The 16,182-nt window shown below is 33.9% G+C and overlaps 4 protein-coding genes across 14 annotated transcripts in view; 2 read left to right on the top strand and 2 right to left on the bottom strand.

Moving 5' to 3' along the window:
- Nucleotides 1-120: 120 nt before the first annotated feature.
- mle (dosage compensation regulator mle) lies at nucleotides 121-9,207 on the bottom strand. Of its 2 annotated transcripts, XM_090168354.1 has the most exons (21): nucleotides 9,110-9,207; nucleotides 5,990-6,116; nucleotides 5,774-5,917; nucleotides 5,403-5,713; nucleotides 4,600-4,646; nucleotides 4,405-4,541; nucleotides 4,086-4,346; nucleotides 3,943-4,020; nucleotides 3,686-3,877; nucleotides 3,395-3,619; nucleotides 3,073-3,330; nucleotides 2,900-2,998; nucleotides 2,536-2,825; nucleotides 2,324-2,476; nucleotides 2,102-2,262; nucleotides 1,930-2,041; nucleotides 1,605-1,857; nucleotides 1,445-1,543; nucleotides 1,216-1,383; nucleotides 834-1,153; nucleotides 121-763 (listed from the first exon to the last, which is right to left on the bottom strand). In XM_090168354.1, the coding sequence occupies exons 2-21, from the start codon at nucleotides 6,101-6,103 to the stop codon at nucleotides 283-285; spliced, it is 3,903 nt and encodes a 1,300-aa protein (XP_090024480.1). In that variant the 5' UTR covers nucleotides 6,104-6,116; nucleotides 9,110-9,207; the 3' UTR covers nucleotides 121-282. The 2 variants fall into 2 exon arrangements, with proteins under 2 accessions (XP_090024480.1, XP_090024481.1); XM_090168355.1 differs by lacking the exons at nucleotides 5,403-5,713; nucleotides 5,774-5,917; nucleotides 5,990-6,116; nucleotides 9,110-9,207 and adding an exon at nucleotides 4,729-4,754.
- On the top strand, nucleotides 6,311-11,268 carry LOC149951906 (endonuclease/exonuclease/phosphatase family domain-containing protein 1-like). 4 transcript variants are annotated; one of them, XM_090168356.1, is made up of 10 exons: nucleotides 6,311-6,501; nucleotides 6,926-8,154; nucleotides 8,212-8,263; nucleotides 8,323-8,448; nucleotides 8,509-8,631; nucleotides 8,697-8,796; nucleotides 8,858-8,914; nucleotides 8,985-9,008; nucleotides 9,120-9,245; nucleotides 9,319-11,268. In XM_090168356.1, exons 2-10 carry the CDS (start codon nucleotides 7,112-7,114, stop codon nucleotides 9,525-9,527), a joined length of 1,860 nt encoding a protein of 619 aa, XP_090024482.1. In that variant the 5' UTR covers nucleotides 6,311-6,501; nucleotides 6,926-7,111; the 3' UTR covers nucleotides 9,528-11,268. The 4 variants fall into 4 exon arrangements, with proteins under 4 accessions (XP_090024482.1, XP_090024485.1, XP_090024484.1 ...); XM_090168358.1 differs by lacking the exon at nucleotides 6,311-6,501 and adding an exon at nucleotides 6,605-6,662; XM_090168357.1 differs by lacking the exon at nucleotides 6,311-6,501 and adding an exon at nucleotides 6,640-6,709.
- Nucleotides 11,269-11,338: 70 nt separating this feature from the next.
- LOC149951905 (transcription factor E2F5-like) lies at nucleotides 11,339-13,272 on the top strand. 5 transcript variants are annotated; one of them, XM_090168362.1, is made up of 8 exons: nucleotides 11,339-11,525; nucleotides 11,654-11,763; nucleotides 11,824-12,190; nucleotides 12,263-12,490; nucleotides 12,549-12,726; nucleotides 12,807-12,878; nucleotides 12,977-13,015; nucleotides 13,086-13,272. In XM_090168362.1, exons 1-8 carry the CDS (start codon nucleotides 11,415-11,417, stop codon nucleotides 13,199-13,201), a joined length of 1,221 nt encoding a protein of 406 aa, XP_090024488.1. In that variant the 5' UTR covers nucleotides 11,339-11,414; the 3' UTR covers nucleotides 13,202-13,272. The 5 variants fall into 5 exon arrangements, with proteins under 5 accessions (XP_090024488.1, XP_090024487.1, XP_090024486.1 ...); XM_090168361.1 differs by having other exon boundaries at nucleotides 11,345-11,525; nucleotides 11,824-12,202; nucleotides 12,977-13,009; XM_090168360.1 differs by having other exon boundaries at nucleotides 11,346-11,525; nucleotides 11,824-12,202.
- Nucleotides 13,273-14,756: 1,484 nt separating this feature from the next.
- LOC149951904 (uncharacterized) overlaps nucleotides 14,757-16,182 on the bottom strand; it is a 59,858-nt gene continuing 58,432 nt past the window's right edge. For 2 of the 3 annotated variants that reach the window (XM_090168350.1, XM_090168353.1), the window contains exons 12-13: nucleotides 15,976-16,079; nucleotides 14,758-15,905 (exon numbers count right to left, since the gene is read on the bottom strand). In XM_090168350.1, the coding sequence (XP_090024476.1) occupies nucleotides 15,810-15,905; nucleotides 15,976-16,079 (200 nt within the window). In that variant the 3' untranslated portion in view covers nucleotides 14,758-15,809. Of the gene's footprint in view, nucleotides 15,906-15,975; nucleotides 16,080-16,182 lie in introns of all 3 variants that reach the window. The other variant, XM_090168352.1, reaches the window with a different exon arrangement.

The following is a 16,182-nucleotide window of genomic DNA, read 5'->3' as shown; positions in this document are numbered from 1 at the left end:
GTTTAGATCTCAACACCACCACGTGTATGTAATGTTTAAAAAACCAATATTCAATCATGACAAAAAAAATTAATCAATAGTCATTGATTTTTATTGTTATACGTAACTATATTTACTTACAATAAAATGATTGATGATGAACAGTATTTAGTTACAAAAGATTACGAAAGTTTAAATAACTAATATTGGCATGAGCCTGACAATTACTTTAACCACATGACTTGTGTTTCATATAGAATGGGCTTACTACACATTTATCTGTATTGGAATGTATGATACACACTAATATCCACCTCCGCCTCCTCCTGAGTTATAGCCACCTCCTTCAGAGTTAAAACCACCTCTATTGCCATAATTACTTCCACCAGAGTTGTTATAGCCACCGCCTCTTGAGTTAAAACCACCTCTATTGCCATAGCTACTTCCACCAAAGTTGTTAAAACCACCGCCTCCAGAGTTGAAACCACCCCTATTGCCATAACTACTTCCGCCAGAATTGTTATAGCCACCACCTCTAGAATTAAAACCACCTCTATTGCCATAACTATTACCACCCGAATTATTATAGCCACTGCCACCACCTCCCGAGTTAAAACCATCTCTATTCCCATAACTATTTCCCCCAGAATTGTTATAGCCACCTCCAAATCCTCGGCCTCCTCGTCCTCCAAACCCACTACCACCACTAAAACTACCTCCCCCACCTCTGGACCGCAGGCTACTACTTAACCTAGGTGCCTTAGACGGTGGCGGTCCACCAGCACTGAAAATGAAAATAATTTCCGTAGTTTAATATCATGCATTGTATACTTAAAAAACAGTTCTGGACTTACTAGGAATCTTCGTCCTCTCCTGAGATTATACTGACTGCATCAATACGGCTCAATTTTCGTACAATATCAACAACCATCATGTTATCAGACATTGGTTCCGTAAGAGAGTCGGGATCACTGGCCGCATCTGTGACCAGTTTTTCAACTGCTGAATGAAGGGCGGCTATTTTGGCAGCTAAACTGGGTGACATCTTCAAATTAATCCACTTGTCCACAACGACTAGTCCATCTATTAAATCAACTCTGGTGCATCCAAAGAGGAGCATTTGTAGAGGCGTGATCATGGTCATGGTTTTGCATGATACCGCTCTAGTTCTAATCTGAAAATTAAGAATATAGTGAGAAAAGTGTTATTCCAGAATATTGCTTCGCTGCAAATTACCTTTTCTCCAAAAACAAAGAAAGGGCATGGAAATTTAGGGGGCAAGTTAGTGCAGTTAACGGAAGTTTTATGAATGAGGGCTGCTTTTCCTTCAGTAGTAAATACTTTTCTTTTTTCTTTGTGGAAACAAATATTGGGATAGTGTCCCATGACAAGTAGAGATATAACCTATAAAAATTATTTCCAAGTTAGTTTTTAAGTCCAAAAATAAAAAATAATAAAAATTTACCATGTCAAGCCTTGGATCTGGGCCAGAGAAAACATAATATTGTGGTGCCATTGATTCTTCAGGAAAACCAGCAGACTGGAGCAACTCTTTCAGTTGATTCTGAAATATCAATGTTTATTCATAAAAAAAGTAAAGGAAAACTATCAAGGTCATTACATACTTTGGCATCAGCAGTAACTCTCATAGTTGGCATTGAAATTGAGAATTGTTCACAGTAGCTATGTTCGGCCATGTCTCCGTGCATTCTCGCTTCTTCCCACTGCACAAACGCATTCAACATTGTCAAATGGTCACTCCAGCGACTACCAGCAAATCTACGATGAACCCAGCCCAATCTCCTTGGAAATGGCGTATCAAAAGGCTCAGAGGAAGATGTTCCATTAGCTACAACAGTGGTCAAAGCATCCGCACACCTGAAAGAAACATGAGAATTAATATATGAGGAAAAAATTTAAATATTGGAGATGAAAAGGAAAGCATCTTACGAAAATATACAGCCAATTATTATCATTTTTCCGAGACGAGGCTCAAGTGGTAAACGTGCTAATATTCTTCCCAGAGGGGTTAGCTCGCTATTGCGATCTAACGCTCCCATTTCTGAAATCAATTGAAAAAAGTGTTAGGCCGCTGCTAGCCCATGCTGAAAAATATTTTTACCTCTTAAAACAACTTCTGATTCTATAACAGTGTCAATTGGAGGGGGCTCTAAGCAGCGCCCCAAAAATTTACTAATATCACCCAAACGAAGTAATTTAATTGCCAGGGCTATTTCATGTAATGGAGTTCTGAATATTTCTGGTGTAGTGTAATTTTCTAATCTAAAAATACCAATTATATGTTTAGAACTACACCAAACTTCATATATAAAAAAAACATTACTTTTCGTATCTCGCTTTACTACAAAGATGATAGCACACACCAGCTTGTACTCGACCTGCACGGCCTTTACGCTGTTCCAAATTTGTCTTTGAAGCCCACACGGTGGCATAATTGGTCATATTGTTATGTGATGTAAATAATTTCATTTTGGCTCTAAAATTTAAAACAAATTCAGTGGATTTAAAAATTAAGAGCAAGCCATATCAACTTACTTGCAAGAATCAATAACGTATACAACATCATTAATTGTAATACTAGTTTCAGCAATGTTGGTAGACAAGATCACTTTGGTCACGTTGGGATTGACTGGTCTAAAAACTTTGTGTTGCTCTTCACGAGGAATTTGACTGTGAAGTGGCAAAATTAAATATGATGACTGTCCAAAAACTGGATGTTGTTGAAGATGTCTCATAAGAGCAAAAATCAGATTCCAGCCTGGTAAGAATATCAACACGGCTCCAGGTCCTGATGATTTATTTTGCTTAATGTGCAACAAGAGTGCCTGGTTGAGCAAGCAAAAAATGAACGTTAATTTTTGTTCAAATTACTTACCAGTTTTAATAAATCAATTCATACCTCTATAATTTCAAAAGAAGTTTCTTTTTCGCTCATTTTTGCCATTGATTGTTTAGTGGATGCACAGTAGTCATTGCTACAAACTTTATTAAGATCTTCCTATAAATGTATGCAATAAAATAGAAATAAAGAAATGAAAGTAAAAATATTTCATGTTTAATATTTCAACTGACCTCAGCTTCATCATCAGGAAGTTCTTCATCCCTCCTCTTCTTTTTGGTATTTGGAGGGGGAACAAAACTTAACATTTCTACACAATCTTCTAAAAATAGCTCTTGTACAGGATAAGATCTGCCATCAACTTCAATAATGGGACACCCATTAAAATAATCCTGAAACAAGGAGGTGTCTATTGTCGCTGACATGAGCACAACCCTCAGCTGAGGAAAAGCTCTGACCATATCCCGAACAACCACCATAATAAAATCGCTCTAAAATACATTTAAAAGATGATTATAACCCAAATGGCAGTAAAAACATTACAATAAAACTTACATTAACATCACGTTCATGAATTTCATCAATAATGACGTGAGACACGCCCCTCAACCCAGCTTCTAGCTTCCTGAGTAAAACTCCAACCGTACAGAACATAATTCCCCCATAAGGTCTTGGCAAGCAAGACTCAAATCTGACGCTGTAGCCGGTGCTATTTCCCAGTTCTTCACATCTTTCTTCCGCTATTCTCTCTGACACAGAAACAGCACTGATACGCCGTGGCTATTTGAAATGAATTTTTTTTCATTTCTCAGGCAGCTAGAAAAATGCTATTGAATGTTGACTTACTTGAGTGACCACTATAGAGCATTCAGCAGCTCTTCCTTGGACCAAAAAGTGATCTAAAATGTATTGTGGAATTTGGGTAGTTTTTCCACATCCCGTAGCTCCTCGGATAATTACAACTGGGTTCTGATCAATTGCCATTAAAATGTCATTCTTAATACTCCAGACAGGTAGCTGGGCTCTTTCGTCAAGCATCTACAAAAACAACTTTCTAGAAAAAAACTACCATTTTTCAAACATTCGCATGAATATAATATTACCCTCTGAATATTCTGGTCATTTTGCATTTGGTGATTATAAGTGTCCCTTAAATCTTCGCTGACTCTCTGAAGTGCCATCTAATAAGGAAGAATTAAGTCTAATTAAAGCCACTACCGAAAAAGCTGTAGCACTACATGTTTACAGTTGCCAATGGTCCTTCGTCAATATTACAGCTGGTCCATGGATTCCAATTAGGCTGAGGTGGAGACCACGAAACTACTCCACCTTGGGAACAAGGAGCGGTGTGTTTGCGATCTTCTTGAGGTGGATTAATTTTTAAAGGAAACGGAGTAGCTGGATCCAGCTCTTCTGGAACTTGAACATATTCTATGCCTAATGTCTCCAAAACATTAGTTAATTCACCTTCCAATTCAGGATTTATCGCCACTTCATATGGTGTGAGCTTAAAATAAAAGGAACAATTGTAAACGCATACTATTGAAATTATTAAAATAATTTACTTTATCAATTTCTTTCTTTTTCATCTGGCCGGTATAATTTTCTATTATTCCCAAGTGAAAAAGCTGTCGCACCAGCGAAAGTGCGCAAGATTTTGAGGCCATTTGTTTATTCGAGCCATGTTCTCTTCCACATATGTCTAAAAATCACAGTTAATTTAAGTTTCAACAATAAATTTTGGTGGAAAATGTTTTTACTTCTTCCAAGTTTCTTGACATAAAATGACATTTCAGCTAAAAAGCTCCTACAAAATTACCAAAAAAAATAACACTAATTGAATTAAATTCAATAGCAAAGGAAGTAAACTTCTAGACTAACAAGCTTACCAAGTTTGATATGAACCTCAATAAAGAGGCAAGACGAATTTAAAGTAGGATTTCTGAGAAATCCAACACTGGGAGATAAAATAGAACAAGAAAGCCATTATTCTTCAAACCCATTAAACAATTTTGAGTCACAAAACACAACTTATTTGCCCTCATCCGCTTATATCACATATTGTACCATTAATTTTTATCATTTGAACCCAAGAACAAAGGTCAAGATTCCCAGTTAATTTTAAGGTGAGAATAGATAATATTACCCTAATAGGAAATAACTTATAACTAATTTAACGAAGTAGCTATCTAGAGTTAGTCATACTTTATAACTTTATATATGGTACTACATAATAAACAAGATGCTGGCAAAAAAGTTGCTAATTTTTAGCAATGGTTAAGCGGGCTTGATGAACTATGGTCATTGACTTCATTGTTACATGCATGGCCTTTGAAAAATTTCAAAAAGTAACGCGCAAACCAGCCACAATCAATATTTAGATAGTTTACTGGTAAGCTACTCATTTTCTTTCAAAGGCCAGCACCCGAAATTCTTTACAAACAAAATTGAGTAGTTTACTGCATCCAAAAATAAAAAATATTCATCCCCAGTGTCAGATTTCTTCGACCCATGCAGTTTTTACCCGTATAAAAAGAACCTTATAAAAGAGTCCTAGAAGTACCTATTGTGGTCAGGCCCAACTTGACTGTATTTATACTCTGTATTTATTTTATTCATTTGTAAAAATTGATGCAATTTTGACTTGGCATTATCAACATTCCAGTTCCCATGAATGCTGGAATTGATATCCAAGTCTTCAGCTTCCTCTAATTTTCGTTTCTCAGCTAGATGGTCGATGTAATCTCCACCTCGGGAATTACGATTGACAGGCATGTATGCATTTGCCTCGTTATCACCACCTTGATCTGGCAAGGGAACTCTATTTGACATCAAAGGACCTCCCATGTTAGGTTCACCATCGAGAAGCCCACTCTAAGAATTTCTAATAAGTTAGTTTTAAGTTAAAAATTTTGGTGAAAAATATGAACATACCGGTATTTCCATAGGAACATCTTCTTTTGGTACTCTTCCTAAACGGACTAGATACAACAGAAAATCTCGTGCTGCATTGGTTTGAGCATCTTTTTTATTCGTAGAATTTCCCACACCAACATAATCAAATCCTTCAACTCGAACCTGCAATGGTGGTTAAAATTTCCCAACTGACATCCATCACACATTGGTATCAGATATATTATTTCAACATACCTCGACTAAGAACCTTGGTCTCATTTTATTACCCGCATTTTTGAATTCGTAGTTGGGAGTCACTTTCAGTTTACCGCACCAGGCATACAGAAATGCTTTAGTTTGGTCACTCATTATGCCAAGTTAACTATAAACAAAAAGATAGTCAAAATAGCATTATTTATACAAGAATTGAAGCCTTTTGAAGGTAGCCAAAGAACCAACTATACAAAGGCTTAGATAAACATTTTACACCTATACTGAATTACACAATTCAAATTTTTATCTTGCACTGTTAGATAAAGTCTGACACTATGGCATCCCTATCTCACTAAACAATAAGATTCTCACAATGAAAGAAACTTCTCTTACACTCACTGAAAGACTGATAAGCAATTATAATAATAGGACCCCGCCCAATGGCCTCAAATCCCACTGTCCCCCCATAAAAAAAAATTGTAAAAGGGTCTAGGGGCCCTAGATCCATCCAAGCAAGGAGGACTAACAGCTTACCCTTTAAAGTTAAGAAATAGGTATGTACAGAACAAATTAAATTTTAACATCTATTCTTTATACATGTAATAAATTATCTCAGTATGATGTAAATGTAACAAAAAAAATAAAATTTTGGAACAACTCCAGATAAGGATCACAATTAACCTGAGCTATCATCATATGAAGACCCTTTGAAATTGTATTACTAATATTATATTCAAGGTTAATTAAATAATTATACAATTGGTAATAAGAGGATTTATAATATACCGGTACTTTACATGTACAGCGCTTAAAAATTTATAATTCCCCCATTATTTTCATTCCCCCTTATTAATGATATCATCAATATATATACTAACAAATCCTCTAAGACGGAAAATCGGCTGAATTACTAAGATTTTTTCCTCAACACAAATCTTTCCTTATATGTCATAAAAACTTTATCTCCTTTCATTTCAGAAATGAGACGCCTCAAATCTAAAGCCAATATCACTCTACAAGGTTTGAAAGACTAGTACAGGGTCCAAACCTGGTAAATTACAATGGCCTTGACTATCTCACAGAGTTAATTTCAATGATTATTGCCTCATCATGACTCTATACCAAATAGCTTGATAAATATCTATTAACAAAATCAAAAATAATATGGGTCAGCCTTCCAGTAGACCCAACCAAGCTCTGAGTCGCAATGGTTCAATTAGAAGTAGTGTTTCAAACAAAATGAGAGGAACAAAAAAGAAAAATTTGAGTGCGGCTTTTAATGTCCAAGAACCGGACATCAACTGGGAATTGCTTAATATAAACACAGCTACTGAAGAAGAATTGATGACATTATCAGGAATAAATCGCACTGTAGCTCATAATATTGTGGAATATCGACAAGCAATAGGAGGTTTCAAAAAAGTCGAAGACCTAGCCTTAGTTTCTGGAGTTGGAGCTACTAAATTAGAGGTATTTCGCCCAGAAGTCACAGTTACTTATAAAAAAAGAGTCACAAGCAATAATAGTTTTATCAACTATGGAAATGAAACGAGCCATTGCTCATCTCGGAATCAATCCATGGAATCTCTACCCACCTCTGAAACTGGAAGTACCTACACACGGCATTCATTCAGACCCAGTTCTAATAAAATTGTGAATGTTAATTGTGGAAATGTGTTCCAACTGATGTCAATCAGAGGGGTAAATCAAGAACTAGCTGCCAATATAGTGGATTACAGAGATAGAAAGGGGACTTTTATGACTGTGAATGACCTCCTTAGAGTCAAAGGAATGTCACCGGCTAAACTATCAACAATCAGATCAAATCTTGTAGTTGAAAAACCATCACCAGGCCAGCTTTCAAAAGTGAAAGAAGACCAAAATGGAAAACCAAACACTCCAGGAATGACCAGTCATTCCTCCTTCTGTTTCGGATCTCTTAAAAAGACACCATCGGGTCATAGAAGAACAAGATCAGTTCCACCCGGAAGTTCATCTCCCAAGGGAGCAGAATCATTACTAAAAGAAGTGTACGGAATATTACTGAGGCAAAGTGTGCGACCGATAGTGGAAGACGTATTTAACAACACTAGAAATGGAAAATTAGCAATACGACTAGCGTCATGGAATTTTGGAGAGTTTTCTTTGGAGAAATCTCAAAATCCTGGTGTTCAAGAGGTCATTTGCCGTACCATACTTGAAAACGGGTTGGTTTTATTTTCAGATTTAAATTTATATTTCTAACTTATTTCTAATATTTATAGGCTGAGTTTAATAGTGGTTCATGAAATACACTCTAAGGAAGCTCTGAATACGGTACAAATGCATTGAAAAATACTAAAAAAAACTTGCTTTAATGGAAATTTAAAATCTAGATTGTGTCCGAACTAAACGAACCAACACTACCAAAAACAATAAGCTGGGAAGGAGCCTGCGGAAAATGGCAAGCTTCTATACCCTCAACTTCTATTTTGAATAACAATGCTGAAAAATCTGAAAAAGTAAGCTTCCAGAAATCTCCCGTTGCTTCAGATTATTTCATATAGGATATAATGTTGCAGGTTTTCAGTGGATTTCTGTTTGAAAGTAGTCAAGGTCTTAAAATGACAGATTCTTCCATTTTAACCATTTCCCTCACAGATACAAACACACTAACAAATAATATTTTGCTCGGATGGTTTAGAGTAAGAAACTTGCAACAAAACTACTAACTTTCAAAGTCAATGTTAAAACAATTCCTTATATTCAGATGAAAACTTCAAAGTTTATGGTTGTAAGTTGTCTGTTTAAAAAAGTGAGCCAATTCCACCCAGAAGCGCTTGCCAAAATTGTCAAAGAAAAATTTCCAAGTAACATTCAAACTTAGCCCCTGAAACTTTATTGGAAACTTATTTTATCTTTTTTCATTAGTGGAAACAAATATTGTGATGATAGAAGTGTTGGCTCAATTTTGCAACGAAACAGAAGGTGAGTAAACTTCATCTCTATAGGTTATTTTAAGTTTTAAGGTACTTCATTTCCCTAACTAAAATTTCAGGCCTTTATAATGGATTTAAACGAGGTAACCCTTAAAATAAAAACAATGGGAGGCATTCTGCGTCATTTAGAGTTTTGATCCTTACATATTACCAGTCATTAAATAGTAACTTCGAAAATTCTTACTACAAAATAGGATTCAAGCCATCCACATGTGAAGGTTTCAAGGAAGTGGTTCCTCAAAGTACATCTACGGTGCTAAATAGCAAAATGCAATGTACAAGAATTTGGGTTAGTGAAAACCTCGAGAAAAAAATTACAGGTACGATTTAACGTTTTCATAAAGTAATGCCTGGTGTTAACCTCCTCAATTAACCAGTATATTATTTTTGCAGGATTTTGGGGTGTAGTAAGAGATGGACTTCACCATCTAGCCATTCCAAATGGCTGGACATGGGGTGGACCAGTAAGCAAATCGTGCCCGATTTGGTTAGAGATGTTCATACAAGTAGATTCAAAAACTACAACGCCTCTAATCAACGGACTTCAGTCAAATGCTATTAATGGTATACCACCTCAAAACCCAAGCTCAAATAATTTATGATTAACAAAAATGCTCACGATTTAATTGTTGTTTGTTTGGAGAAAATTTTTATAATGTTTTAACTAAACCATTTTGAATAATTGTTATATAGAGTACAGTACTTTTAAGAAAAAATTTTAAAAACCAAATATCTAGAAGAGTGCCAGATATTTATCAATTGTTAAAAGCGTGTTTTAGTCAATTCACTAATTGAACTTTTCGGTTAACTTTTTATTAAGTTTTGTGTTATTTTCTATTTTTTTCTACCCTTTTTCCAATTATTAATATTTCATCTCTAAAGGTAATATTTACCAAAATTATCAATAAACTATGGATTACTAGTAGGAAAACTTACGACCTAGGTCAAAAATTCCATCTTAAAAATTTATAAAAAAATCAACTTTGTTAAATGTTCCTACTTGAAGGTAAATATTGCTTTTAGATCCTCTTGAAACTTGTGATAATTTCTATGAATATACATAACATACGCATATTCACTCACATTATTGTATAAAATTATAATAGTTTTTACTACATATCAGTATTGAAACTATTTATCGTCCAAGTTAATTTTTTGGTTCAAAATAACTTTGTATAAATATTGGTTCCTTAAGTTTTAATAATGAAAGCTCTTTAATTAAATTCAGTATTAAATCGAGGCCTATTTTAGTATTTATTCTATAATAGGTGTTAACGCTAAGTCTAAAAAATTGTTAGGTCTAATGAAATTTAAATTTCTATTAAGTAATTTTAAAAAGGCTCATAACTGTAGTGCCAATTGTAAAGCATATATAAACGAAATAAATTAATATCACACATTATCATGTAACCAAAGGTCACATTTCAATATTTAAACAGGAAAAATTAATGGAGAGTTAGTTTATGCTTTTAAAAGTGAGCCATTACGAAAATACAGTAGAAACGAATTGTCCTTGAAAAATACATGGCCTTTAATCTATGATACTTAATCAGGATTGCTAATCAATCATGTGAAAAGTACAAAAATTAGCAATTTATGTAATTATGGAAATGCCTAACATTTGTGACAGTTTCGTTGCATCTTTAGAGCTTTGAAATTGGTTCTCAAAAAGCTGTCAAGCATCATTTTTAACCAAAAAATAGTAATTTAAAGTAAACTGATGCGGAATAGTACTTTTTGATAATGAGAAATGCGAACAAGCATAAGTGAAATGTATTTTGCTTAGGTCGCAAGTGCCTAAAATATAAAAAGGTGCTCTAAACTGGTGCAGCTTCATAGATATTGTAATGCCGCATGCTGTGGTTCATTATTAATTTACTGTCATACAGTTTTAAATAATAAAATACCCAAAAATGGCTCAAAATGGTTCTGATAATTGAATAACAGTTTTGACCTTGACCTAGCCCAAAGATGCCACATGACAAAAGATACACGTGTGTAACCAAGGCTTACAATATATTAAGGATATTTAGAATTTTTGTTATGTAACTATTTGTTCTGGAATTTTATGTATATAACAAGCATATTTACCTCAATTTAATAAGTCAACAAATTAACTAATTTGTAAACCAAAGATAAAATTAAATAACTACACTACACGACTACAAGTACGCAAACTACGCATATACGAAAGATAACAAACAACTGAGTCTGTCTGTGCCCGCCCCTAACACAACAACCAGGGTTCAGCAGGGTCTCTTTTTACAAATGACTGGTTACCAGCATAGACTCACCACCAACTATCTTTTTTTTATTTTTTATTTTTAAAGTTTGGAACAAAACAAAAATTGGCCTTATTTGTTTAGGTGGTATTATTGTAATGTATTTTAACTTAAAGTCATGTAAAATTAAAAACTTTAGAAGTAGATGGTGATATCGAGATGGAAAAATTTTAAATAATTTCACAACGGTCGAAACGTTTGAAAAACATGGCGGATGCTGCTAATGCGAGTAGGCACGAAAAAAGTTTGGGTTTATTAACAACAAAATTTGTGTCGCTTTTGCAAGAAGCTAAAGATGGAATACTTGATTTAAAAGCGGTAATTTTAATTAATAGTTAAAAATATATAAAATACAAATTCTAGACTAGAACGGTAGAACCTACCTTTTGAACATACGGCCAAGGCTTATTTCACAAGCCTAACCATTGTTTATGATTTTTAATTAGGCTGCTGATACATTAGCGGTTCGTCAAAAAAGGAGAATTTATGACATAACCAATGTCTTGGAGGGTATAGGTCTCATCGAAAAACGATCTAAAAACAGCATTCAATGGAAGTATGTATAATCATCGAGAATACAACCATTGCCAGTTCTTAAATTCTTAAATTATTTTAGGGGTGGAGGTCCAGGATGCAATACCCGTGAGGTGGGAGACAGGCTATCACTACTTAAACAAGAAATTGAATTGTTGGAGAGGAAGGAAAAAGAAATTGATCAACATCATTCATGGATTCAACAAAGCATTCGTAACATAACCGACGAACAAGTTAACCAACAATTGGCTTTTGTTGTGCATCATGAACTATACCAACTATTTGACGATGACACATTACTAGCTATTCAGGCTCCATTTGGAACTCAATTAGAGGTTCCAACACCCGATGAAATAAATGTCACCAAGAAAAAACGTCTAATGCATTTAAAATCGAGGGGTGGACCCATTCACGTGTTGTTAGTCAACCAAGATAAATCAACTCAACCGGTTGTTGTACAAGTATATTTGTGCCACTTTTAAAATAATGCTTAAAAGAAAACTAAATTTACTTTGTTTTAGGTACCCACTTCTGAGCCTGAAGTGGAAAAAGTACAAGAGGACTCAATTATGGAAGAGGTTGTTGACATCACTGATTCTCCGAGCAAAGCTGCAGCACCACCGATTAGTGAAGAAAAAATTGAAGAAGATGATCCAAAGAATTCCAGTATTAATGCGAAAGAACGTGTTTGTACTCGGCAAATGGCTAAACAGACACCAGCAGCACCAAAGGCAACAACACCACCACTTGTAAATCAAAAACCCTTGTAAGGAATTAAGCTTTTTTTAATCATAAATACTGTTAAAGGGTGATGAAGCACCAGCCCAAGCCCCTACGAGAATGGCTACGCGACAGTCTCCCAGAAAACTTTCACAAACAGCAGCATCTACTCAAGTTCCCGTTAGTGCAAGGAGAAATTTGAAGAACATGAGGGTTGATACTCAAGCTGAACAGACAACTTCAATTGGATTGAAAAATCAACCTGGTAAAACATTTTCTTGTATAAATAAAAAATTAACGCGGAACCTGTTAGAAATGATGTTCTAACATGGTTATTTATTAAAGAAAAAGCTGTATCTTCACCAGCTGACATTTTGAAAGATATAACTCCTGAAATGCTTTTTGATACTTCTAAAAGTATGTTTTGTCTTTCCCACTAATATCCCTTTTTGTTTGTGAAAATACCAAATCATTATCTCAATTGTTTAACAAGGCTATATATGTTTACCTTTCAGTTGATTTGGACTTTATGGATGAAATATTATCAGGTGAAAGTAAGCTAATATTTTTCCCCTTGAATTTTATCAGTTTTTTAGTTTTTTATTACTTTGTATTTTATTTCAGACTTTTCACCGCTTTTAAGGCTAAGTCCACCACCGACAGATCGGGATTACTATTTCAATCTTGATAATAACGAAGGCTTATACGATTTATTTGACGTTCCAATGATTCCCCTTTAAAAATGTTCCCACAATTTGTACATAACTTGCATTTGTAAATAAACCAAATTTGAGTAATAAAGGAGAAAAAACTTCTTCAAAGCAATAGGTGTTTCTATAAAATAAAACGAAAAATGCACAGTATAAAATGTTTTTCTCTGCATCACAAACTGAAGCTTTTTAGTGCTTTACTGGCACACTGACTTCAAATTCCAAAATCTTTATTAACTCCAGCGCATGCTCTCTATCTTCATTAACTCTAGCTAGTGACGTAGAAAAAACATTTATACAGGATCTCCCCTATTTTAAAGAAACTCCTTTTGTTAACAAATATTATTTGTATAGATTATATAACTCCAAAAGTAAATGAACCAGACTGCTATACTCCCCATGTTTGAGGAGTTTTCCTTATGAAGTTACAATTTGACCACTAATTTTGCGCTCGCCTAGGCTGGAATTTTTTTTTAAAGCCTTTTTTATACATAGAAATAGCTATACCCACAATTCCCAAGTTCAATTTATCGCGTCAAAAGACTGAGATGGAAATATACTTTTATTTGATTAGATTTTTTTATCATTTTCATAAGAAACACGACCACTGATTCTGAGCGCTATTTTGATAACTTCTGATAACACTCTGACATTTTTGAGGCTAATTTGCGTAGCAATTTTTATTTTCGTTTATTGCTCTCTAAACTTGCTGACTTTGGTGCCAAAAATTCACCTCTCTCTGATATTCGTTTTCAGATTTTGCAGTTAGGTGACCATATCAGCGATTTCCATATCAGTCTTATCTTATTTTCTCTCACCCATATTACAGGTGCTGGTTCTTGATATTGGGAGATCAGTTTTGAGCTCAAGAGCAATAAATGGAATATGAGAAAATTGTTTGGAGCAGATTTGAGCATGCAGGGAAATTTTAAATTTGCTGATCTAAAGCTAGTTGTTAGACGAAAGTTCTATAGTTGCAGCGTTTTCTTTTTGTCAACTTTAAGGATTTCCTTTGAACTTTTGATATGCAAGTCGACGGATCATAAAAAATCAAAATGATAGTCTTACATAAATTCGACATACATAACATGGCGCAGTCTCTATTCAGATGAAAGATCTATACCCAAATTGCTGCTCTGTTTTCCACAATTATTCCCTATTTCTGTATGCTTTATTTATCTAAGATTGTAGCATGAAATATTAATAAAACAGTCCCCGAGAAAAGTTGTTTTCCCTGGAAAGCCTATCCATAGAAATTGGAGAGTAAAAGGCAAGCACGATTAGCTTCACTTTAAATGAGGCTTAGGATTGGAAAATTTATCAGGTTTTTCATGACAGCTTGAAAGCAAAGGGTGAATGTGTGCACATAACATCATTTTTCACTGAGCTGGTTTAAGCGGTTTATTCACTCAGAAACCTCTTACCCTGAAAAGGAAATGGATCATGTTTTGATTAGTTGAATGGAACTCGCTATAAATTTTGCATATTGATCTTCTTGAAACTCTGTGGGCATTGCAAAATCCTATATTGTGGTGCCACAATATCAGATGTACAATAAAATTAATATAAGTTATTTGAGCTGAACAATATTTTTAGTTTTTATACAAAAAGATACATTTACATTTTTTGTTTTTGGGAAAGAGATAAGGGTGATATTATATAAATAAAAAATTATTAGTGTTCAATGAACAAAATAATATAAAAAAAAACTTGTGCTATATTAAATTTTGGATGCCAAAAAATGTTTCACACAATTTTACAATTTGTCCCCGTTGTTTTGGTTGTCAATAAGATAAAACAAATTTCATACGTTTACAATATATTTGTAATTTTAAAATTACAGGAAAATTTGGTTTAAATATCAAATATAGTTTAAACAATTTTTAAATTACCGGAGAAAAGGTCACAAAAATACTTAAATAAAACCTGGGAAATGTAAAAGAGAATATTCAACCTCAGCAAAGATTAATAGTTTTTGTTGCTTACAAAATATTTTTATATAATTATTCTGCCCAATTCATGCAATAGATCTGTAGATAACACATACTGTTGTTGTTTTATATATATATAGAAGTTAACTATTTCTTAAAAATAATTGCTATAAAAACGTTTTTCCAAAAAAAATTCATTGGTTAACTGGGTTTAAAATTAAAGTTTTAGGGGGGACTAGTTATTACTAACTGTAATAATTATTGTTTATTAGCAATAATACCAAATTGCTTCTTAAAAAATCACTTTCCTTCAAAAAACTCTGGGAGTAAACAGTTCCATTTAAAAAAAAATAAAAACTGATAGGTAATTCTTTTTTTTTTGGTCCTTCATTATTAATGGAATGAGCTTAAAATGGGAAATATAACGGATTTCTCTCTCAGTCGTATTCGTTAACAGTTTATGGGTATTTTTGTATTAATTTCTTAGAATAGAAATGTTTTTCTTCTCAAAGTAAAGTAGAATTAAATATTGGTTTGATTCACAAAGAATCAATATCACAGCACTTTGGGACTGCCGTGGAATAATTCACAGCAAAATAATTAATAAAAAGCGTAATTAACGAACCTACAGAGCGTCGTTTTCATATCATCTAACCTGCGTCTTTTAATCTTCACACTCCATTGCACAACGCACTTAGCATCAAATACTATCTAATTTGACGAAGACACTTTTTCAAATTGTCTATCGCAGATTGATGTCTTTGGCGCTCTTCATCTAAGTGACATTTCAACTGATAGAGTTCCTAAGATTGTCAATGTTAATATTATATCTAATTTTTAAACAGGGTGACACAATATCTTTCTAATACTTACAGCCATTTTTTGACTATATATTTCAGCGGCGCTATCTAGTTCTTGAGAGTGTGACTGATTATACTGGCATCTCTCAGTGAGAAATTCACGTTCGAGATTTTGTTCTGCAAAAATTATGAATCTCTTAAGCACTGTAGTAATTAAGAAAAAACTAAAACACGTCAAATGGACAAGAAAATAACGTCCAAAACATATTGAAAAACTTAT

The sequence above is a fragment of the Leiobunum rupestre genome, chromosome 3 (genome assembly GCF_980474605.1).
Source record: "Leiobunum rupestre chromosome 3, qqLeiRupe1.1.hap1, whole genome shotgun sequence".
NCBI lineage: Eukaryota > Metazoa > Arthropoda > Arachnida > Opiliones > Sclerosomatidae > Leiobunum > Leiobunum rupestre.
Note: the sequence above shows the minus strand (reverse complement) of the source record. Positions and strands in the feature narration are given on the sequence as shown.